This window comes from Polyodon spathula, chromosome 24, assembly GCF_017654505.1.
Source record: "Polyodon spathula isolate WHYD16114869_AA chromosome 24, ASM1765450v1, whole genome shotgun sequence".
NCBI classification, from domain to species: domain Eukaryota; kingdom Metazoa; phylum Chordata; class Actinopteri; order Acipenseriformes; family Polyodontidae; genus Polyodon; species Polyodon spathula.
The window spans coordinates 4,547,692-4,572,362 of record NC_054557.1 but is presented as its reverse complement, the minus strand read 5'-3'; the positions used below and the strand labels follow the sequence as shown (position 1 = coordinate 4,572,362).

At 39.3% G+C, this 24,671-nt stretch overlaps 2 protein-coding genes across 5 annotated transcripts in view; one reads left to right on the top strand and one right to left on the bottom strand.

Annotated features, from left to right (window-relative positions):
• The window catches only part of LOC121298927 (inactive tyrosine-protein kinase PEAK1-like), a 73,972-nt gene extending 72,371 nt beyond the window's left edge, over positions 1-1,601 (bottom strand). For all 4 annotated transcript variants that reach the window (XM_041226258.1, XM_041226259.1, XM_041226260.1 and 1 more), the window contains exon 1: positions 1,409-1,601. The gene's annotated coding sequence lies outside the window, so the exon portion shown is untranslated. The remainder of the gene's footprint in view (positions 1-1,408) is intronic.
• Positions 1,602-3,551: 1,950 nt separating this feature from the next.
• Positions 3,552-23,818, top strand: LOC121298959 (high mobility group protein 20A-like). The gene is made up of 7 exons (XM_041226343.1): positions 3,552-3,739; positions 13,890-13,979; positions 20,000-20,135; positions 20,382-20,594; positions 20,920-21,052; positions 22,322-22,397; positions 23,732-23,818. Exons 2-6 carry the CDS (start codon positions 13,894-13,896, stop codon positions 22,354-22,356), a joined length of 603 nt encoding a protein of 200 aa, XP_041082277.1. The 5' UTR covers positions 3,552-3,739; positions 13,890-13,893; the 3' UTR covers positions 22,357-22,397; positions 23,732-23,818.
• Positions 23,819-24,671: the final 853 nt, after the last annotated feature.

Here is a 24,671-nt window from a genome sequence, read left to right as displayed (position 1 = left end):
ACGTATTTCACTTCCTTCATAATCTGATACCTCCACAGAAATCCAGGTTTTGGGGTTTGCAAAACAGTAAGTGATAAAGTTAAACTCAGGAACTTATGGAAACTTCACTGTATCCCTTGGCAGGGTCATGCATTCTGAGAGGAAGATAATTATTGTTTCATAGTCATGTATCACACATGGGTTGAATTCTGTCTGGGAACTATCCCGCATAAACCCAGGAATGCATCAGATAGCGAACATACATGGCATGTTAGACCTAGGACAGCAGCACAACCAGTTCATTCCTGTTCTTCAGGTTGAATGGTAGCTCTGGTCACCTGGCTATATTGGCCTAGAGCTTCGATATCGGGGGGGTGTTTTTACCCCACAAACAAAGGGGTGTTCTGTTTCATATTCACCCCTGAAGTATTTAAGATATTGCAATGAAATTTTATAGATAATATATAGAATATATATAATATATATATATATAATATATTTTATATATATATATATATATATATAGATATATATATATATATATATATTATATAAAAACATAAATATAAACAGATGCCGTATTGTAGCATTTTTTAATACCAATAATATACAGGTAACGGTAGTTTTTGCCTTCAAGAACCAAACATTTCACTGCCCCTTTTGTTCTTCAACAGGTGGCTTCACATACTGAGACTACACAACTAATCAACTATACAACACCTAGTTAACACTGCCAGACCCCGATTACCACTAAAATGTTACTTAGATCTGGTAGTCCAAAATGCTTGACGTATTCAGGGGGGAACCACCCCTAAAATACCGACAGTCCGGGTAGCGTGTCCAGATCAATAGAAATCAAGTACCATTTTATACATTCGCAGTATTAATTAAACTGAAAAGTGTTCCTGGATAATGTTTGACTTCATCTCTTAATTATATAGCTTCCGTTTTCCAAAACAATTATTCCGAAATACATACCGAAATAGATATATATATATATATATATATATATATAATATAATACAATATAAACAAAAAAAAACTTGGATGTTATAATACACCATATTATTTTAAAGTACAACTCGTGTCACTCGAACACAGATCATGCAAGACAACATTCCACATATATTATTTTCAAACATTTAACTATCTTTAAAAATGTGTAAACTGATAGTACGTGAGTTTAGAATAGTAATAGTCACGAAGTAGACTGACTAGACAGCGACTCCAGACAGTTCACATTTGATCCCAATCATTTTACTAACTCCAACGTGCAATTTGCAATATATATGGCCATCCACTGAGATAAAACAAATTGGATTGCAAATACAACACAGAAACACCGTGCCCTGGCAGTCACACAGCGTAAACTCAATTCCCAGTGTGCAATGGAAAAAAAACTTTCCCGTTTGAAAAATACTTTTCTTACCTTCCTGGATTTTCTGTATCTCCGACGCATGTATTCCCCCTAACAGCAACAATCCCGTGGTTCCGTGTATATTGTACAATAATGATAAATGCAATAGGTTTGAATAACCACCCCAACACTATGCCTTCCACACAACAGTCACACTTTTACAAACACAAGCCGCCTCAGCTCCGCAGTGCTCGCTACCACTGGGCAAGGGCGGTGACGCGCCTTGTCCGATGGGTGCGCGCTTGAAGATAAAGTGCGTGCAGTAACTGTTAGTAACTTTAAAAAATAAACAATCCTTATTTGAATTATGGAATAAAAATACATCCTTTTATAGTTAGCTGGAGAGCATGCTAAATGTTCCTGTCAGACAAAAACTGGTTTAAAAAAAAAGTTGTATGTAACATTTTGCGTTGTTGTACTTTTATTTATTGCAGATGCAACACAAACCTCTGAACTATAATTTAGGGTTTAGTGTTAGGTTAAAGGTTATATTCTGCAGCTGTCGCTGTGTTTTTGCACTGATTGCTATACCAGTTCCAGCAGGCTTATCATCTATACTGCCGTGGATAATAAGATTACAAATGGGTTGGTTAGACTACTTGTAACTATAATTTATCAAAATAGTGTACCTTTGGTTAGATTAGACGGTCATAATACCTCCAGATCTCAATGGGTTAATATAATTGGATCAGTTTCTTTAAATTCTTTAACTTGATTTACAGTATGCCCCCAAAAAGTTACATGTTTTCAAATGTTAATGGTATTTTAGAGGGTTTAAAACGGATATTTACAGGGGTATCCTAAACTCTGTACTTATACCGCTAGGCCGTCTTAGTATTAAATCACTGCGGGTGCCGCTAAAGCATGAAGTCCTGTGATCTTAGGACTTCAGTTACTCTGCATTCTTGAACACGGGAGGCAGTTTAAAATGAAAACAATTCAAAATGAAAATCCTACAGTGCTACATTAAAAAAAAAAAAAAAAAAAAAAAACCTGTTTGTTTAGTGCAACGCCACAAAAAACAACATAAATACAAAAGTATTTAGGGCATTTTAGACATAAGAGTCTAAAATGCTACGAAGTTCAGTGAGTTGTTTGTTTTTAAGAATTAATTTCAAATAAAGCCAAGCGGCGCTTGATGTTAGAATGTTCATCCCCAACAGTTCCGAAGTGCGAGTTTGAAAATCAGCTTGTGTTCCTTCTGTTTTCTAAATGTGTGTATTCCATAGCATTTAAAAATTCCACAGACATTGACATCATCGACAGACTGTCCATCAGTATTAAGTACATGTTGCGGAAACACATTTTTCCTTATTGTAACATGTTAAAATCGTATTGTTTTATGTGATGTACAAAAATAACCAAGCCAGAATAAACGAGCAGCCATATGTGTTATCAAAAGAGGCACTGTAAAGATGGATTGTAAAATCGTGTAAGTTTTAGGAGATGCCACTGACTAGGGCAAACTGGGGCAAACTTTAGTGTGGCATTGCATGACAATAGCGTAGCACAGTGAAAGTACATTACATCTAACAGCTATTTGCGCTACACTACAATGTTAAAGATGTTTTCATCCTGCTTAGTAGATCACATGTCCAGATTGCTGCAAGAAGAGTGTTTACACGAGTTTTGCTATCGGAATTACATTTCATAAAATTCTATTCTGGTCGCTGAGACGCAGCATTCCTGGGTGCTTACAGAATGAAACTTGGTTATCTGCCTACATGCAGTAAGGTCTAACCCCAGCTGGAAATAGAAAGCATACAATACAAACCACTAAACGGTTGTTAATGAAAGTTTAGTATTAGTCCGGTAGTATTAATAAAAAATAATAACATCAATAGCATGGGCAAATACTTTGATGCTCCACTTATACTTTGCATTTTATTGTAAAAAAACGTCGACAATAACATATTTTTAAAACAATCATTGAGTCGCCACTTTGTTTATTTTTTATTTTTTAAAATACTACATCTCCCTGCATTCCACGCGAACATATGACTCGCCACCAGCGACTAGTCATTCATTTTAACGCCAGGCACAGTTCCTGGAGTGCGTCAAACGATGTCCATCCGCAGATAAACGTAGGTCGCCAAAAAGGTTTACAATATTCATTATTCTTTACTAGGATGCAATGTAAGTTCTGCCTTTTACTTTCAATTTTAACTTATTTATTTTATAAAGTTATCTATTAGAAAATAATGATAGTGCGGAATGAACTGCGGATCGATATATGAAGTTTACGTATTGTTTATGCGAGTTGTCGTGACCGCATCGCGCCGGGTGCACCCCATTGTTGCAGTCTGTGGAACCCCCTTCAATAAGCGACTCCAGGAGCTGCAGGTTAGTGTGGTTGTATTAAAGGGGTGTACCCGGGTGCTTATTGAGGCGGTGGTGTGGACGTGTCACAAGAGGATATAGTCAAAACATGTTATATATAACACAGATGAAATACAGAATTGAATTCTGTGTCCACCGGAAAACCGTTAATTGATTCCGTACTCTTCTTTGTTTTGGTGACCGTATGTATGGAGATTGTTCTGCGGTTTTTCAAGAAAGTTCTGTTGTCTTTGAATGAAAAGCAATGTGGTATACCAGCTTAAATATAAACAAATAGATATATTACTATGGTAACTCTGTCAGGTACATTTACCATAGCGTTCTATGCTGTGGTACATTTTATAAATTCTGTATGTTTATTGCTATTATTTTGTATTTTTACTCTAGTTTTAGCACTGGATTTCTCTAGTCATCCTGTCTGGATCTGCCAGGTACGGTCCCAGATGAGCTATGCATTATATATATATATATATATATATATATATATATATATATATATATATATATATATATATATAAGGTTAATAGCTGGTTCTCTCAGTGAATTACTTTGTCAGCTTCCATCATTGGTGTTGTACGAGAATAATAAACTATTTTGTGTCATTAATTTGCAAAGCTGCTGCTGCCACACTAATAAAGCCTATTGCATCATATCTCAGACACCATGAAATAGTAGTCCTATTGGCAGTATTATACTGTATATGACATAAGCTGCTCTGTTGAGGTCTTGTGACATTTTACGTGTGTCCTATATAGAGTCTGTTGACCTTGAGTTGGCCGGTACATTTTTTGTGTGTGGTAGTAGAATGAACCCCACCCCCTCTCCCCCAGGCCCTAGTGGATTTTGTCTGGATAGTTTGCCATTAACACTGGAAGTGCAAGTTTCAAGAATATGCAGGGAGATATTGGAGGTGGGCATATGCCACTTTATAGTTTTGCATCTAGAGAACCAATTGTCAAGAAACATACTTAGGACCTTCTTCAGCAGGTCGTATTTTATCATAATCTCGGGTTCTATGTAGGCTGTTTGTCTCTCCAACTGTCTTTGTGTCATTTTATATAGCCAGTAATTTGGGCTGAAACTTGCAAAGGACCTCCTATAGCACCATTCATTGAGTGTGTCATAATCTGGGGATATACAGTATGGCAGCTGTCTATCTGCTCATTGTTACAAAGACAGGGTCAGTTTCACAAAGCATTTAACACAGTTTGTTCTATATAGTGCTAAAAGAAAAACTGCAAAGTCTTTTTACTTTATTTGAAGCTTTGCTACATCAGCACTTTTTTTTTTTTTAGAAACTTACAGTAACATGGCAGTAAAAGTTTTGTGAATATGGCCCAGAGTATCTGTAGCACCGCTTCTCCACTTCAGACAAAACTTTCCAATGCCACTGTATAGCTGAATTGTTTGAGCAAACCTAATACTCTTGGGGTATGTAGAGTCTGTCTGGCTGTCATTCTGTGAACTTCACACTTACATTTTATATATGTTAGATATATTTAGATATAGAGATTACATGTTTACAAGATAATCTAGAAGTCTGCTTCCAAATGTGCTAAAACCTGAAAAGGACATTTTGAAGTTATTGTTGTAGCTTTCTCTCGCACGGTAACATGGCTGGTGTCTTTTCTAGCAGCAGTGTTTTTTTTTTTTTTTTTTTTTTTTTTTTTTCACAGCTACTAATGTTTTCTATAATGCAATCCCTAAGCTTGCCAGTTATTTCATTTTTTTATAGTGATTGTTTTGCAGAGGTTTGCCAGTCCAAAATTGTAAAAGCCACATTTAGATTTTTTGTGTCTACCATCAAGCACAATGTAATAAGCTTGAAACACACAGATTTACTCTTCTGAACCTGTGCAGTTCTTGTACCATTTTAAATAGGAAATTATAGGAACACTGTTAATATTTCTGAACTAGAAACCAATAATGCTGGCTTTGCAGTTTACTTGTCTGACATGGAACTTGATATGTCATTTACATATGTTAGTTTTATTGTGCAAAATGTAAAATACTATTGGTGAAATCTGTTTTTTTTTTTTTCATTTTATTAGATTTCTGGTTGTAGGTTTAAAAAAATGTTTAACCAAGGTTTTAACGCAGAATGTACACCAGATACTATTACTTATTTTGTATTCACGTATTGTAATCTGTTCATGGTGCAGTTTACTGTATTTTATTGCAATTAGGATACACACTGCACTACGATTCCCACTTGTGCTATTATTTGATTTGAGCAATGAGGATGCCTCAACCCATCATCAGTAATCCTGAAGAGTACTTTCGGGCAATACTAGAAATAACTGGTCAGTTCATTTTTTGGACAACATCAAAAATAAGCCAAAAAAAAATCTGAACCACAGAAAAAAGGTGTGGTGTGCTGGCAAATCAACAAAACACACCTAGCCTCATTTTTGATCTAATGTGTTGCTGAGCTAAAACTGCAATAGTGGCAATCGCCAGGAGACAAATAAGGTATTGTACTGAGTTCTTGTGGTTTAGTTTCTTCGAATAAGTGAAGTTTATAGTAGTTTAGATTGTCATTATCAAGAGTTGGAAATTAAACCAATATCCAATACCCATACCCATATATATCTGGACTACCTGTAGTACTGTCAAGATATAGAGAGGTTAAAAACCAAAAAGGGCCACTTGGCTTTTTAGCAACCATGGAACTTGCAACCTGAAACCTGCAGAATATTATGACAACAAACTGTAATGGAGACATGCAGAGCAGCGATTCTCCACTTGCACTTCAAAACCAATGTTGTTGTATTTTGATGATACACATCCCCTTATATCATCATCCAACATGTTGAACCAGTAAACTGGGATATTTTTCATGTTACTTATGAGGACAACATGGTCCTTGGCAAGCAGACACACCGAGACATAGAGGAATCACTCTGGGTGTCATCCCAGCAGAATAAAAGTGTAACGTTTTTCCAAAATGCACCCCCACCCCCAGCACCTGCTTCAAGGGACCAAGCTGATCTGCTTTGTAAATATTTGGAAGCCTTAAATAGACCCAGCCGCATACCATTTGTATGAGAAAGCAGAGCTGGTTTCAGTTTGAACTTCAAGCTTCTATTGCTACGAAACTCCCCTCTCCCCTTAATGTTCAATACAGTTCCTCTTTACCTGCTATTCTGGTTAAACTGTCCACACCTTTTGGTTACAGCCTCAGAAAGAGACCCCCCCCTACCCCCCTTTAAATAAAATGGCAATTCATGTTATTTTGTAGAATTGCCTTTTTAGACTCCTGCTTTTTTGTGATTCGTTTAATACTGAAAGGTGCTAGATTAAATGCGTTGTAGCTGAAGTTCTCTGTTTATCGATTGATAAATTCATAGGCAGTACAGCAAATTACATTGGGTACAGTAACATAGGGGTACTATAAGAGCATACCCAGGATTTCCACTGTCCAGAGGTAGGGGGGTATCTGTCAACCATACATTTTGGGGACTGTAAAATTACATTTTTCAGGCCTGACATGGTCATGGGATGAATTTCTGACACTGTAGCATTGATAGGTGAAATGGTAGCCATATTAGTCCAGAGACGATAGACAAGGAAAAGGAGATGTGATACCTTTTGTTGGACTAACTAAACAATACTTAATCACAAGCTTTCAGGACCTCAGAGGTGTCTTCTTCAGGTGAAAGTAGGAAAGAGAGATTGATGTTTACATTCAAAGGTAGCATCAGAACTTTTAATAAAAGTAACCCTTTTTAAATCACTACAGTTCTAATGTACACATACATACACCTACATAGATATAAATAAAAAAATAAATATTGGGGTCCAGAATAAATCCGCTATATATCGAGGGCCGTGATATAGCAAGAGACCCATAGAAAAACAAATAGGCTAACAAATACTGTACAACCACTCCCTCGTTTTTATTGGGGACGTCAGGCTCCAATATAAATCCTCTACACCCTGTTTTTTCTCATTTTTCATATAAAAAGCAGCACACCATTTTAATTCATACTGCGGAAGGTAAGTCTCTAATTCATTTCATGAGTCTTCCTCTCCTTTTTGAAATGCACAAACCTGCATTGAAATAATCCATTCCCAACTTGTTGCTAGGGAGCTGACGTCACTGTCCTGTGACTTTTGCTAGTGCATTGCTGCCATAAGTGAATACCTCATTGACTAAAATAAAAACCGAGTAGATACTTAATTTGGTTTGTGTTATTGTGCAATGCGTGTGCATATGATAACACTACCATATTAATGCTTTGTTTTTAATTGGTATATTTTTGTTTGTGATGTGCAGTACAAAACAAAACAAACCGTCATTCTAAGTGAAATGGACTATGTATATTGCAGCTAAGGCACATAAAAATGGGGAGCCAACTCCAGGACTGCGATATATCTGAGTCTGCAGTATAGAGAGGGGTGATATAACGAAGGGGGAGGGGGTGTAAATATATATGCAATGACAAGTATTATGAATTGTAATGAGGTAGAAAAAACAGTATCTCTATTGGGTCCTTTGTTTTTTGAGTCCAGGAAGTTTTATAAGTTTAAGTTCCCAAGTTCTCCTATCTTGTGTGTTCTTGAAATTGCCCTTTAATTCAGATCATGCAAAGAATGGAGAGCTGGTAATTTTGATGCTGATGTGTCTGTGTAGATTAATATTTGTCCGAAGATGTTGTTTGGTTTCTCCTATGTCTGTCCCATCGGAGCCGGGAAATTAGCCTTTTATCTTAAGTTTCCCTTGTGCTGTGAGGAGGGTATTCTGTGTAGAGATATGGGGACTGGTTTTGCATCTGTTGATATTGCAGGGTTTAGTTCCAATGTGTGCATTGTTTAAATCAGTTGGTAGTTTGTGCTGGATGATAAGATGGGATAGGTTAGGTGGTTGTCTGTAGGATAGGAGAGGAATTTCAAAGAAAATACTGGAGAGGGTGAAATCTTCAGCTAAAATTGGGTGTAGTTCTCTGATGATTTTGCAGAGAGGTCGTAGTGATCGATTGTATATAACAACTAAGGGTACTCTATTAAACACAGGTTTTACTTTGTATTCCAACAATGCGGAAACTCTAGTAGTTGCTACCTGTATTGAATGCCTTTTGGGGAGCAGGCCAACCCTACTTGTTTTTTAATCACTGTGTATTAAACGGATACCTTGTACTGTTATTATTGCTTACTTAGTATGTATTTTGTTTTATCTGAATGTTATACAGTATTAGGTGTTATTAATCACCAGTCACTACTGTTTCTGTACTTATGGATATTTGGCACGTTTAATAACGTTTCCAGCATATTTTAGGTTTGGACTGTCTCTGAGCAAAGCAGAATTTCCATAGTTAGGCCAGTAAGAAAATTACCAACCATTCACCCCCCACCCTGCTGCCTTAAATTGCCTCAGATAGGAAGGAAGAAATTAGCACAAAGGTGCGCAACCAAACTTTTATCATGGGCCGCATATTCAGAAAACTTAACCCTTAGCTGCAATATACATAGGTGAGAGAGAGAGGGGGGGGGGGCAATTTCCCTTAGGATTACTGTTAATTTTATCACAAACAAAAATATACAAAACAATTTAAAAACAAACTCCTTATGTTGGGAATGGGTTCTTTCAATGCAGCGGGTTTGTGCATTTAAGAAAGGAGAGGAAGACTAGACAAGTTGAGAAGCAATTACCCTCCGCAGTACGAATTAAAATGGTGTGCTGCTTTTTATGCGGAAAAAATTGAAAAAGCAAGTCAAACAAAGATAAAAAAAAAAAAAAAAAAAAAAAAAAAAAAAAAATTACGATATTCACAAGTGAAATGGAATTAATACGCTGGGCCGCAGTCAGACGATAAACCGGCTGTGGGTTGCGTGTCCCTGAATTAGAACAAACAAATCCCTACTCATCATTTTTACACTGGCCCAATACAGAAATTCCAGAGATAAAATATGCTGAATACACGAGTGCAGAAACAGTAATGCATGATTTAGTACTATATCATAGGATTATAAACATAGAAAATGAGATAGTATCTAAATTCAGAGGGTATAAAGCACACTTCCCCAAGGGGGTGACAGTCTAATTAAGTCTACAGTACTTAATTCAGTAATCAGTTTGGCTTAAATAAATGTTTACATATTTTTAATTAAGCAGCCTCTGTGAGGAACCGATAACCCGTTTATGTGCCTGCCACTACAAAATGCATTCAAACTATTTGTTTCACTGACCTGAAACTAAATGCAGGAATGTGGTTGGTGTCCTTGACCTCTTCTATAAAATGTCTTTGCTTGTGGTAATTCACTGTCTCCAAAACAGATGAATGGATTGTCTTTGAATTGCTGTATAGTGGAGATTAGATTTGAGAGATCTGGTAACGACTGTACTTTTTTACTTTACGTTATTTAATATTCAAGCAAATTCTTCCAGCACACCAACATTGTGTCATTTGCAAATTTGAAAAGCTTGCTAATTATCCCATGGTCATATTTGTAGTTAAGAAACAATAAGCCCAGGTATATGTCATGGGCTGTTTTTATATCCACCATTGTAGTACAGTAACTTCAGAAAAGTGTAAGAAGTTTATAGCCTCTTGGACACTGGGTTTCTTTAATGTCTGAGTTTTAAAAGACAGATTAAAAAAAAAACCAAAAACAAACTTGTAGCTTATTGCTACACCAAATTGCTTGTTAAATAACAACATTTTCAGTGAATGAAAAAAAAAAAAAAAAAACATTTTTTAAACTACAGTATCTTATACAGGGTTCGACATTAACCATGGCCCGGTGGCTCGGGGCTGGTAAAGAGCGCAGTTTGGCCGGTAGTTATGAAGCACCACAGGCCCGACTGGGCTGGTTACATTTATCTAGTGCATTTGGCATCCATTTAATGAATCCAGGAAAATGGGTCAGTGTGCCAAAAAGCTGAAAATTAATTTACAAACCATTTATTAAAAACATAACTACGAACTAATCCAAACTTTCCCGCCGCACATCATATTTGTTGTATAGTTAGAATCTGAGACTGCGTACCGTGCTGTGTAGGTACTCGTTCACGCGGCAAATCTTTTACAAGTCGTGTTTTCTACAACTATCCAACCAATAAGCCAAAAGGAAAGCGCTGAAATAAATAAATCATAAAGAATGTAATTATGAAAAGAAGATGAACATTTAGAGTGGAGGCTTCATTATGACAGAAAAACGTAACGTTTTGCCTTGTTGGCGTCAGTTTCCCAGATTTACAAATACAACAGCAGCTTTATTTGCTGTGAATTCAACATTTCGTTTACATATCTAGTCACATAGCAAGATGTTCCGATGGATACCCAGATACGCAATCAAACTTTTTGATTTGGGATCCGATTCAGGTGTTCAGGTCAAAAATGCTATTCATGTTCTTTCCAGGACTCGCTGGTATCACTCAGCAAGATTGGCACTGACTTGGGAGAGGCTACACAAGCGACAACGCTCTGAGTAGGATTGTTATTATTTTGTATTATGAATATTGTTTTAATAGTGTTTATTATTAGGATTAGGGATGGGAATTTCGAATAGTTTCCTATTTATACACAAGGTGCAACATTTTTTGTGTATTCGATTACTCGAACTCCGGTCCCTTACTCTACCAAGAAGGCAAATGCTTGTGCACAAGCAGACACGAAAACAGTGTAAGCCAGTAAAATTTAGGAGTGTTCACACAATGTCCAAAACGAGATTTCTTCACTGTAACCTATTTCCATAGGAACATTTTTTTTTCTTCTTTTGGTTACTGAATTAAAATACACAGAACTCAATGAGCAGCGCTTATCTCTTCCAATTAAAGCAACAGTAGGATAATATTGCACAAACCAACAAATAATAATTTTTGCTGTAGTGTATTCAGAATAAAATAACACCTATCATATAGCAACCTAAATATTCTACACCTGTTTAATTCTAACAAATAATATTTATAAAGTAATCTTAGTGTAAACATTGTAACCTGGCCAAAATAGAAAGTACATTCCAACATTACAATAGTTTAACTTTACTAATTACAACAAGCGGTCAAGTACTGACATCAGATGAATCTAAGTCAAGTTACTTTGTTTATTCAATAACCTGTAAATAATTCAAAACAAATATACTTGGTTGTACTTTCAATGGTCAGTGCAAATGTTACCCTTACTGCATCTATTCACAGAAAGTCAACAGTAGATGTTTTACATTGAACAGCAGTCCAGAGTTAAAAAAATAACTCCTTTCCAACTCCAAGTATCTTGCTTTTTCTTATAGTCACTGTGTTGTTGTGATTAACATTTAGTATGTATTTATATTTGTTAAATTACCTTTTTAATTTCAATGTTACCCAAGTTTGGATTACCATACTTCTTTTAGCACTTGCTGTGTACATGTTAAATGGCTGAAGTAACATATATTGAAAGGCTTTGTTTAGCCACTTTCTTTTGAGATGTAGGCTCCCTTTGGTACCATACACAGTTAGAAACATACTGAAAATAAAAACCATCATGAAAAAATATATAAATATACTGGGCCAGATAAAATTGCATCCAGGCCAATAAAAACACTAGCTCAGTGGCCCAATGGGCCAGTAGTTAAAAATCTAAACATATAGCTCTCTTACAGTATGGCTGGATCTAAGCTGGGTTATTTTATTTCTTTATTTAACAGCGTTTCTCCAGCAAAAAGGTCAAAGTTTCTTTTAAGTTTTATCAGACATATTTTTCTGCTGAAAGAATACATCTTCAATTTTCTAGAATTGTTGTACATAACATTAGATTGCTATTGACCGTATTCTACATACTGTACACTCTTATGTTTTCTTTGTTACACTGTTTAATGCTTTCTGTTTCTACATCTGTTTGTTGGTTGACCTGTTTGTTTGTGAGCAATGTATTTAATATGTCCCTGAGGCTGGGAGACTGTGGGAAGTGAATCAGCCTGGTCAGAGAAATTAAACACAGACATCTGGTGGGTTAAGCAAAAGAAAATGACTGTAAATCTGGGAAACAATTCACCTACATTTGATTGAAACTGCATGATAAGCTATTCTACTGCATTTTACTATACACCTGAACAATATTTAACAATTGTGCATAAAATATTACAATTTTGCCAAATAAAATAACATTTTTATCAAAAAATAAATGAAATAACACCACACTCTCTGCACACATGGAACCACAGTTGACTCCCCCAAGAAAGTGTTGAGGGAATTATTTTTGGCAAGCTTTGATTGAGCTGCACTTCATTATTCTAGAATTTTTGCTAATGTAACTTTTTTAGGAAAAAAAAAATATTGAAGAAACACATAGAAAAAGAGAGACCTGGACATTAGATTTGACGGGAGATCTTTTGGTAAAGAGGAGTGTGCTAAGTTTTGCAATTAATTATTTTAGTTTACAGTCCTTAGCTGTCATAGGTCAGAGATGAGAAATCGATGCATGCTGTCTAAATGAGGTATCATATTGTGACTGGTCTAGCACTTTAATACTGAGTAATGTTTTCAACCATTATGGAATTAAGGATGGATGTAGTGATGGGGCAGAAGAACCCAGAATACAAATAAAGAGGCAAAAGTCATATACAGTAGGATAGACCGGTTGAAGGTCAAAGGATTTAACTGTGTAGTCTTTTGTTCTCAGTTATTGCCTTTTGATTTCTCTACTAGGTCGCTAAATTATATGAAAAGTATTTTAAGTGAATCTTCAATGACTGCATACCTTTAATATTTGCAGTTTAGATATCAGCACCTTTAGGAATTCTGTGCAGGCCAATTCTGTTACTCCAGCAGCATCTCTATGCAACTGGGGAGCCAAGTTGTCCTGTAATTTTCCTCACATTCTAACCATTGTAAATCAAAGCCTAGTTCCCACAGAGATCTTGTTTCCTGTCAGGGCCTCTTTGTCAGAGCTACAAACATACTTCCTTAAAAGTCTTATAATAATTACATCCCTCTGTGGTTTATTTGGCCTTTGACCTGGGGTGGCTGGTGACCCCAAAACATAGGCCTATGACTACAGTGTAACAGTACACTCATGTCACGCGACAACAAGTGTCGAAGTATGCAGGTCACGATGCAATGTAAAAACCGAATATGTGTTATGTAAAAATAAATCTAACATTGTTGCTTTCAGTTTCAAAAACATGAAAATTAAATTGGTTTGTAATTGTTTTTCAAACTTTTCTTTGCAGAAGGATGGAGAATTTGATGCTGAACTCAAGCCTGCCTCCCATCTTTGCAGACGAAGAGATTTTGAAGCAGAGCAACAATGCTGGATCAGGGTATATATCAAACTGACTTTTCAAGTTTTTCCCATACAGACGTACAGTGCTATACTAGTGCTCCCAAAGGTACAGCACCCAAAGATCACTTTGAGAATGCTATATTTAATCTGAAAATTACATTTCACAAATTAAAATTCCAAACAACTACACTTTAACTAAGAAGCGAGCACTGTGCAGAGAACAGGCCTCGACTGTGCCATTGTAGCTGTTGTTGCTAAAACCATTCTTGGGACAGTGAACAGTAAGACTACAGTACAGTGAGACATGTTCTGCAGTATTAACCTGCCTGTCGTGTAAGGATTCCACAATGAATACATATCATGTTCTCTGTCTCATGCTGCATTTACAAATATGCTTTTTGATCATTATCCCCTAAGGCAGGATTAACCAAACTTTTTTTGCTGCGCCCCCTTTAAGAGATTTTTTTTCATGCTGCACTCCCCCCCCCCATACATATTGTAACATTGCTTGTAAAATGAAAGCAGGCTCCACACAGGTAGTAGCTTCTTGCTCAAATAGCACAGGACCGCGCCAAAGTAAAACAAAATAATATAATCTCTGTGCTAAATTCCATTCTACCTCTCGCTCTCACTGAGATATTCTCTGTCACTCACTCGCACAACTTAAAAAAAAAAAAAAAAAAAAGTCTATTGCTCGCTGTGGCAAAGTGCCCGCCCCTGTGTGTATTTTATGTTGTGTGTTAATGTTGGTGTATAGCCATTGGTACACAGGATATAAACGGGTCTGTGTAACACAAGTGTTTAAAATGTATATTTGTATTTAGGCACGAGGATTGCACAGCACTTCACGTGCAAGTAAAACGTAATAATATGTGAGCACGGGGAATTGCACTTTAATTCACGTGCAGTTGTACCGCGACTCCAATTGAATGATTGATTAGCAATTGAGTCACGGTACAGATGCATAAAAGCTGCATGTTTTCACCCACTCGGGGTTGTGTGTACGGTGAGTGGAGAACGGGAGAGAGCGAGAGGAGGAACGTAAATTATATCAATTGCTACGAGTGCTGGAAGGACCAGCACCTTACTTGTTTTGTGTAGCGTTCGTCCACCCTGTTTTGTTAGTGTCTACTCGTTTTGTTTGTCTCTTTATTTTGGCCGCAAGTGCCATGTCCTGTTTTGGTGTCAGTTTTTGTACAACTGTTTTATTTTCTGGAAAGAATGAACCGCACAGCAGCGCATCCATTTATCATTTCCTCTGGCAGTACTGTGTGTTTCTTCTGGTCTGACGTCCCCACTACAGCCGTCTTGTGACACGTGGTGTCAGAACCGGGACAACAGTGCCTCCAAAACTCAGGCCAGGAGGAGTACTGCAGAGAAAAAAATTAATATTAAAGGGCAGTGGCAGAAGACGCCGTCAAGCTGTGGGAGTGGATCAATGAAAATGCGGGGCTGGAGGCCCAGTCCATGCCTATAGCCATCCGGGTCCTGTGGCTGATGGACAGGGAGCGATGGGAGGCCTGGGGGAGAGAGCACACACCCAAAACCCTGAAGGAAGGTGTGGAGTTGGTCCTCTGCTACCTGGAGGCAGTGATAAAGGGAATTGCAGCTCAGGTAGCAGAGTTTCCAGAGAGAAGTCATGGGCCGATCTGGAGTCCGATTGAGGGAGACTGCCTATTGACTAATGATGGATCGTCCAGGGGTGCCTTCCCACCTGCACCAGCAGAGGGAGAATGCCTGCTGTCCCCATCTGCACCAGCAGAGAGAGAATGCCTGCTGTCCCCATCTCCACCAGCAGAGGAAGAATGCCTGCTGTCCCCACCTCCACCAGCAGAGGAAGAATTCCTGCTGATTTTGCCCCCAGAGCGAGAGGGAGAGCCGCACCAGCCCCCTGCAAGTGAGGGAGAGCCGCACCAGTTGCCAGGAGACTACACGCCTCCACCACCTCCATCGGCAGGAGCAGAGCAGCAGGAGCTGCCTTTGCCTCCGCCACCTCCACCACAAGGAGCAGAGCAGCAGGAGCTGCCTCTGCCTCCTCCACCAGCAGAGGGTGAATGCCTGCTGGGTCCCTGTCCAACAGCAGAAGGTGAATGCCCTCTGGGTCCCAGTCCACCAGCAGAGGGTGAATGCCTGCTGGGTCCCTGTCCACCAGCAGAGGGTGAATGCCTGCTGGGTCCCTGTCCACCAGCAGAGGGTAAATGCCTGCTGGGTCACCGTCCACCAGCAGAGGGTGAATGCCTGCTGGGTCACCGTCCACCAGCAGAGGGTGAATGCCTGCTGGGTCACCGTCCACCAGCAGAGGGTGAATGCCTGCTGGGTTCCCGTCCACCAGCAGAGGGTGAATGCCTGCTGGGTTCCTGTCCACCAGCAGAGGATGAATACCTGCTGGTATCACTTCCCCCACCAGCAGAGGATGAATGCCTGCTGGTGTCACTTCCCCCACCATCACTAGGAGAGGAGCTGCAGCTGCCTCTGCCTCCATCACCATCAGGGGGAGAGGAGCAGGAACTGCCTCTCCCTTCACCAGAAGGACCAGGACTAGATGCTGGCGGTCCTCAGCAGCCCTTGCATAGGCCACAGTGGCCGAGAAGAGGGCAAACACCCGCACCCCAGCTTGTCCTGACTCCCTGCCTCGCTTCGCCCAAGGATGCCTGCCTCGCTTCGCCCAAGGATGCCTGCCTCGCTTCACCCAAGGATGCCTGCCACGCTTCGCCCAAGGATGCCTGCCTGGCATCGCCTGGGGTTGCCAGCCACTCCGCGTCACCTGGGGTTGCCAGCCACGCCGCGCCGCCTGGGGTTGCCAGCCGCGCCGCATCGCCTGGGGTTGCCCGCCGTGCCGCATTGCCTGGGCAAACTGGAACTGCTTCGCCTGGGGTTGCCAGCCGCTCTTCATTGCCTGGGGTCGCTGGAACTGCTTCGCCAGGGGTCGCAGTCGGCTCTGCTTGGCCACAGGGGTCAGTGTGGCCGGAGCCCCACTAGAGGGAGCTGTCAGCAATAAAGGGGGGAGAGGTCAGGAGACTACCTTCCCCCGCAGCAGTTTCGCTGCCGGAGATCTTGGGGGGTCTGGAGACCACCAACCCCAGCAGCTTTTCCGCTGCTGGACTTGCCCCAGCTGAAGGTGACAGTCTGGGAGCTGTCAGCAAGTCTGCTGACAGCCGCACCATTGGCAGCATTTCCGCTGCCAGTGGTACAGCGGGAGGAGAGATTCGCCCCACTGTCAGCACGTCTGCTGACAGCATGGCCAGTAGCAGCCTGGCTACTGGCAACATTGCCGCCCATCAACCCCTTAAAGTCCCTGTTCTTGGCCCAGGACTTTGGCTAACAGGAGAGAGAGAGAGAGGAGAAACGTAAATTATATCAATTGCTACGAGTGCTGGAAGGACCAGCACCTTACTTGTTTTGTGTAGTGTTCGTCCACCCTGTTTTGTTAGTGTCTACTCGTTTTGTTTGTCTCTTTATTTTGGCCGCAAGTGCCGTGTCCTGTTTTGGTTTCAGTGTTTTTGTACAACTGTTTTATTTTCTGGAAAGAATGAACCGCGCAGCAGCGCATCCATTTATCATTTCCTCTGGCAGTACTGTGTGTTTCTTCTGGTCTGACGTCCCCACTACAGCCGTCTTTGTGCCACTCACACAATGTGTATTACAAAATATACACGAAGATCAAACAAAGTCCAAAGCAGAAATATATTTAATCTTATTCATACTCACATGTACAAAAAAGAATAAGTGGATAAAGTGCTCAAAAGTGCGAAATTGCAAACGTTTCAGCAGCCCAATTGCTGTCATCAGTGCATAATACTAAACACATGTTTACCATTTCTATAGTCTCAAATCATTTGTATTAACAATGTACATATGAATCCAATTGGCAACGGCAATCAGATCATTATGACAAACAAATTACATATTTGAACACAATATATTGATTTAATCAGAATTTTTTGGCATGTCATGGAAATGCTGATCCAGTTGTGATGTAACTTGGTAGACATGTTCCTTGGCACAAGCTCTTGGTTCCAAAGCATAAGGTTTGGTAATGAGTTTTATCCTAATCTGAAACAATGCTGTATTAAAATGGATGGATGTTACTTGAACTTGCAGAAACTTGTGATCATGCAGAGTTTTTGTTTTTTTTCTTTTTACACTAATACTGATTTTTACTATGTGTCCATGAGGCTGGAGTTTTGTATGTTTCTTCAAACCCTGTATATGTTTCATAGACCATTTCATAGAACATGTCAGTACTGCTCTTATTCACATATTCATGTTACAGAGAAAAAAAAAACACTATGCTGTTAGGTCATTTCTATGTATAATCGGTCAATTGCATTATTTGTATAGTGGTCCAAAAAGTAGTGGTGTGGTTTAAAATTATATATATATCAAATGCTTTAAATGATTTAATTTTAAACAATTGAAAAATCTAGGTATATCATATAGATTTAAAATAATGTAACTGATTTACCAGAACAGGGCTACACTGACAGAATGACCTTAGGGACCTTAGTCACCTATCTGCTTCTCAGTATATTTCAGTGAAAAAAAAAAAAAAAAAACTTTGGGTCCCATGGAGATTGGAGTCAAAAACACATGAATAAGCTTATTGATTTAAATTAATCATTGCACACCGCAAGCAAAGTGAACGCCGCAAAATCTTAATTCTGTATTTAGGCTTACGTTATTTGCTTTTGCTTAGTTCGCGTGCGGTGTGCATTGGCCCTTAGGTGTTTGTTACTCACACCAGCCTCTTGCTTGACCTAATTGAATGGGTATGTTAATTGTTGTGCAGCTGAACGAACGACCAACCAAATTCAATCACAATATGTGTTCAAAAAATACCAACATCTAAAAGTGTAACTCTCTGATAAACAAATGCCAGTAGTAGACTTGTTTCATTTACAGTCCTAGGCGACAAGGCATGTATTACTATATCCCACAGTGCTTGTCCTTTCCCTTCTTGTAGAATGCTGATAGCTTAGCATTTAGCAGACAAATCACAACCATTAAGCAAAGACCAGTTTTACACAGGTATCCTCTGTGTGAGTGACAAGTTTTTTCTTTATGAAAACATGATGGGATGGACAGTGAAGCTAAATGGTTCTATAATCTATATAATTTTTGCCATACACCTATCTCAAAACCTCCTATACTGTGCATGAATGCTGTAGTGTTTAATGTAGTGATTTTACCAGTCCTGCTGCGGGAGGGACACAGTTACTGGGTAGTTGAAGCCCTCAGGGAGGGTTGCATTTAGTGGAGGTGAATGTAAACAAGCAGACACTTTTCTAAAGGTGGAAATAATTCAACTGAATCATCATTTTAACTAGCGAAAACACTTAAAAACATTTCACAATTGACGTGTTTCTTTGTTTTAATTAGGAAACTGCTCTGTTGTTCACATTCATTACCTCTCCCTCATTCCAAGTTTATTGGCAGGTGTTGGTTTCTGACAGTACTTTATATTGAAGTGAAGAGCACTGCGGTGTAAAGAAGCATTGGATATATATATCTGCATAAGTTGAGTAGAAATACAGGGTTGCATTTAAATAAGTAATGCATACAACACATGCCATCTCATTTGCTTATACAAAACAACAGAACAGTGTCATTTATTCACTCTTGTTATTAAAAGCACTGTATGCCGTGCATTCATGTAGTGCACTGTATAACATAAACATGCCCTTTTGGGGGAGAAATAATAAAATGCTGTTCTATTACAAACAAGCACTAAACTAAATATATGTCAATAATACTTAATTAGTTTCATTGTGTATAAGAAAATAAAATTACTTGTAAGTAACATCATTTCAGATTAATGGGGGGGTATTAATCTTTTGCCAGTAAAACTGGGCACTAATATAAATAAGGTCAGACAGTGGAGATTGGATGCTGTTTTTAGCATATACGGTATTATGTCACTACAAGATGTAGTCAGTGCTGTGCATCAGGGGATGTGTTTTCTTGTTTATTGAGGTGCATATATTTTTTGGGAATGCATGCACAGGCTTTCTGCCTGGTCATGCTGTATTTCCCTGACATCACCACCCTGTCTCACAGGTCCACTGGCAGTGAGAGCAACTCGCAGGCCCCTGGCCAGCCTGAGCCCATGGAGGAGAATTCACAAGCCTGTCCGCAGCCAACAGAGTCTACCAGTGGCAACCCAGAGAGCAGGGTGCAGAGGAATGGAGAGGAGGTGAGGACAGCAATATAGCTGCTGTACTTGTATTGTTCTATTGCATCCTCTGTATAAAGCTAGCTGACAAATTATTGAGGTGGGCACCGCTGATTTTCTTGATATATTGAACATTAAAAATTAACATTTTACTTGCACTTTTTTTAACCCGACCTTATAAATGATACACACCTTGAACTTTGAGATCTTCACATTTGGTGCTGTTGCCTGCATTTCTGGTGACGCTGTGTTGTTATGTTCTTGCAGCAGAAACCTCGGCGCCAAAGCTGGCCTAAAGGGCGGAAGCGGAAGAAGCCTATCAAGGACAGCAACGCCCCAAAAGCACCCCTAACTGGGTATGTGCGATTCATGAACGAGAGGCGCGAACAGCTGCGGGCCGAGTGGCCAGACGCACCCTTTCCAGAGATCACCAGGATGCTGGGCAATGAGTGGACCAAGCTGCCCCTAGAGGATAAGCAGGTGAGCAGACTCCCTGGGGCATACTGGGATATGTAGTTCAGAATGAACCAAGGGCGTATTTCCTTTTTTGGAATAGAGAAGAACCTGTCCTCCAAGGAAAAAAAAAAGTTCAGTGAGCTGTATTTTACAGTTCTCTTGATCTAGTTTCATAAGGGTTATTGTCCAATAAAAAATGAAGCATTTTGCAGCCACAATGACTTTCCTACACCTAAATTTTCTCTCCTTAGAGAGTTTAGTAATACATATATTTTCCGCTTAGGTTTATGTTGATAGTTAGATTGGAATACCCTGTGGGATTCAAGTATTTTTGCTTGTCTGTCGGCAGCACTATCTCGAGGAGGCTGAGAGAGACAAAGAGAGGTACATGAGGGAGCTGCAGCAGTATCAGAAAACTGAGGCCTACAAACATTTCAACAGGAAGGTGCAGGAGAAACAGAAAGTCAAGCAGCACAAACCAGGTATCAAGTGGGTTTCCTTTGTGATTCGGGGGACATATCACTACTAATGATACTTTTCTAACTCTGCTACAGTGCAACACACAGGAAACGACTCAGCCAGTACATTTATACAGTGACTGTACAACACTGATCAATGGGGTTTCAAGCTCTGCTTCATTCAACCAGTACTTATTTATATTTATAAAAGCTATAAGGATTCGCTCACAAGAAGTGTGTACAAAGAAAAAAGGACCACACTGTAAACTAATTGTGGGTCCTGGATCAATATTTTAAGAAATCTATGAAAGAAGACTATTAAGCAACATACAAACAAAACATAATGCAGCAGAACTGTAATGTTTTAAATGGAAATTACTTTCTTCAATACCCCTTTCTTTTGCGACACCCTATAGTATCCTAGGAGGTGATTCACCATGGTAACATTTTTACTAAAAGAATTCCTAAGTGCAGTTTAACAGTTTTCTTATGCTTACGGATTGAAATTTCAATCAACATGTTTTCACAGGGTTGTAAATTTTAAATTATTTTAAGAGTCCCACCAGGCAATTACTAAAATACTGCAAGGAGAAATGTGGAGGTTGCACGTTTCACACCCTTTTTTCTTCAGCAGATGTCCGGCAGGCTGCCAGCGAGTCTCTCCGTGAGGTAATCACCACTGTCTAGTCTAATGTAAAATCCCAAGGTGCTCATTTACTGCCTCTGCTTGTTGCTGGCTCATGGGTTCCTTTCCTCCAATGGATCCATTGTAATATTGGTATTTCCTTCACCAGCCACACCAGCATATGTCTCTGCGTCACTGACCCAGGCAATGACAATGGGATCTTAACCTCCTGTAAGAACTCCCTAGTTTAAGTAAGCAATAAAACTTGATTAACAGTAGTTCAGCATAGTTTATCCGCTCTGCATTCTCTAAGAAGACAAAAGACATCATGGGGGTCATTGCAAAAATAATACAGTACTGCTGTTGACACACCTTGTGTTTTGATTAATGCTAAATAAATCTAAGAATACTATTGTAATGGTCAAATGTTTTCAACTCTGATTATAAGAATTTAGAAACTGTAAAAAAAAAAAAAAAAAAAACAGTACCACACTAGTACTTTAAATGCTACTTTAATTTAAACAGTTTGCATTTGATTTAAAGATTTATGCACTAAACAGAATTTTCTTTTTGTGAAAACCACCTAGAAAACATCCTGTTTTTGTAATGATGCCTTTTAATATTTCTTTGCACAGCACTCTGAAATGTGTCTTTTTGTTTCCCCCTAGAGGGATACAGAGGGCAAGGAGAGATCAGTATTTGATATCCCAATCTTCACTGAGGAGTTTCTGAACCACAGCAAAGGTATGATAACTGATTTTACTAAGTTTGGGGTTTATGTGAAATTAAAAGAAGATATTGAAATGGCTGTATTAACTCCACAATTAACTAATTGTTCTTTTTGTTACTTTTTTAAAAACATGTTTTGATAATTTTACTCTCATTCTTCGACCTAATCCTATCTTGGTTCAGGTCCTATCTTTCCGATAGGTTTCAGATTGTTTCTGTTGGGGAGGTGAAATCATCATTGTCTGAAGGTGACTGCGGTGTTTCACAGGGCTCTGTTTTAGGTCCTTTGTCATTTTCGTTATAAATGCTAACTTGAGGTGACATTTTGCGCAGACATGGAGTAAATGAAGCTGTATTTGTCTTTTAAAGCCAGGAAATAACACCCCTGCAGAAGTTTTAGCTGCTTGCCTTGCTGAAATAAAGTGTTGGATGCCGCAGAGCTTTTTAGTGCTGAATTTTGATAAAACAGAGGTTATGCTAGTGCGCTCTCAGAACCAGCTAAAAATGTTGGTTTACTTGAGTTAGACATTAGCAGTCTCTCATCAGAACTGAAACTAGAAATTTGCGTGTCGTCTTTGACTCTGATCTTGCATTTGAGACTCCTATTAGGGTTATGTATCCTTTTAACATTTGAAAAATATAGCTAAATTTAGACCTATTATTATCTGATGCTGAAAGACATGTGTCATCTAGAATTGACTGTTAATAATAGTACAGTAAGTTAAAACATTTGCAGGATTTGCTTTTAGACTATTCTCGTAATTCACTTTTCTCTCGTATTCCAAAACGCATAGTGTGTCGCTTACAGCTCGTTCAGAACACTGTCGCTAGAATTCTGACTAAAACCAGAAAGAGAACATATTACTCCTGTTTTGGCTTCATTTTAAGATTTTGCTTTTAACTAACCCTGAATGGACAAACCCAGTTACTTACAGGAATTATTGCCCCTGTATAGTCCTAACATGATACAGGACTGTTGGCTGTTTAAAGGGTAAATAAAAATAATCCAGAAGGAAGGGCCTTTTCTTGTAAAGCTCCTTTGTTTTAGAATCTTTTAATTGTTCTATTTCTACCAACTAGCTTTTTTACAATTAAAACCACATATGAGAGAGAGAGAGAGAGAGAGAGAGAGAGAGAGAGAGAGAGAGAGAGAGCTTACAAATTACATGAAACTGAAAAAAACATTTTGCATTTTTGCTTTACAAATAAAGGTTCCTTATAAATGTATTGCTGATAACTTGTGTACCTATTCACAAACCCACTGTCAAGAGTGGACTTGTGTTATGCTTCTTGGGAGTAATGTCTACCTCTTACATTTTTAACACCATGTCATGTTTTTGGTTCCCCAGCACGGGAGGGGGAGCTGCGGCAGCTGCGGAAGACTAACATGGAGTTTGAGGAACGCAATGCAGCTCTGCAGAAACATGTGGAGAGCATGCATGGCGCTGTGGAGCGACTGGAGGGGGATGTGATGCAGGAGCGCAGTCGCAATACCTTGCTGCAGCAACACCTGGAAACCCTGCGTCAAGCACTCACAGCAAGCTTCTCCAGCCTGCCTCTGCCTGGTGAGAGCCCTCCCACACAGCATCCCAGTCCTGCTGTCACCACTAGACTCTCAGCCAGTCACCAGTTCTAATTGTTGATGTAACAGGCGTTGCTGTGTGATGTACTTCTGTTGTAGATTCAGCCCCCTGTCGTTGAGATGAGATTAGGTTAAAAGCTCTATAGCCAGGAATGTAGATCAGCCTCATTTGCATTGCGGTTAAGATGTTCACATGCAGTATTCATGGTCGCTGGTTAACGTCCAGCCTCTGCCCTCTTGTAGTAGATCCCATGTACTCAGTCCTTTGCTGTAACTGTTTTCTTGCCTTATAACAGAGGTGGGCAACTCTGGTCCTTCCAGTCAAGGTCTTTGTTCCAACCATGTTCTTAATGGTTTAATTGATTCCATTAAACCTCCATCCAGGTTCTAAAGCAGTTAACTGCTCCATTACTGGAGTTGCCCTGCCGATTATAAATGTGACTTCTCATTTTTGTTTAGAACTTCTTTAAGCCATGTGCATATCGGTATCGGTCTGAAGGGTTGCAGGCACTTTTTGAAAGTACAGGTTTAAAATGAATTGTGGCTAAAACGAAATTGTGCCTCAGTCGCTGGGCTGTGTGCTCAATCTGTGATTTGTACCGCAGACAGTGGGGAGACTCCCACCCTGGCCACCATTGACTCATACATGAATAAGCTGCACAGCATCATCCTGGCTAACCCACAAGAACACGAGAACCTTATCAACA

Excerpts from the sequence above, each read along its gene's own strand:
- LOC121298959 (XM_041226343.1), top strand. The coding sequence starts at position 13,894 with ATGGAGAATTTGATGCTGAACTCAAGCCTGCCTCCCATCTTTGCAGAC. Across the intron at positions 13,980-19,999 it reads AGCAACAATGCTGGATCAGG|GTCCACTGGCAGTGAGAGCA; the intron begins GTATATATCAAA and ends CCTGTCTCACAG. Across the intron at positions 20,136-20,381 it reads TGCAGAGGAATGGAGAGGAG|CAGAAACCTCGGCGCCAAAG; the intron begins GTGAGGACAGCA and ends ATGTTCTTGCAG.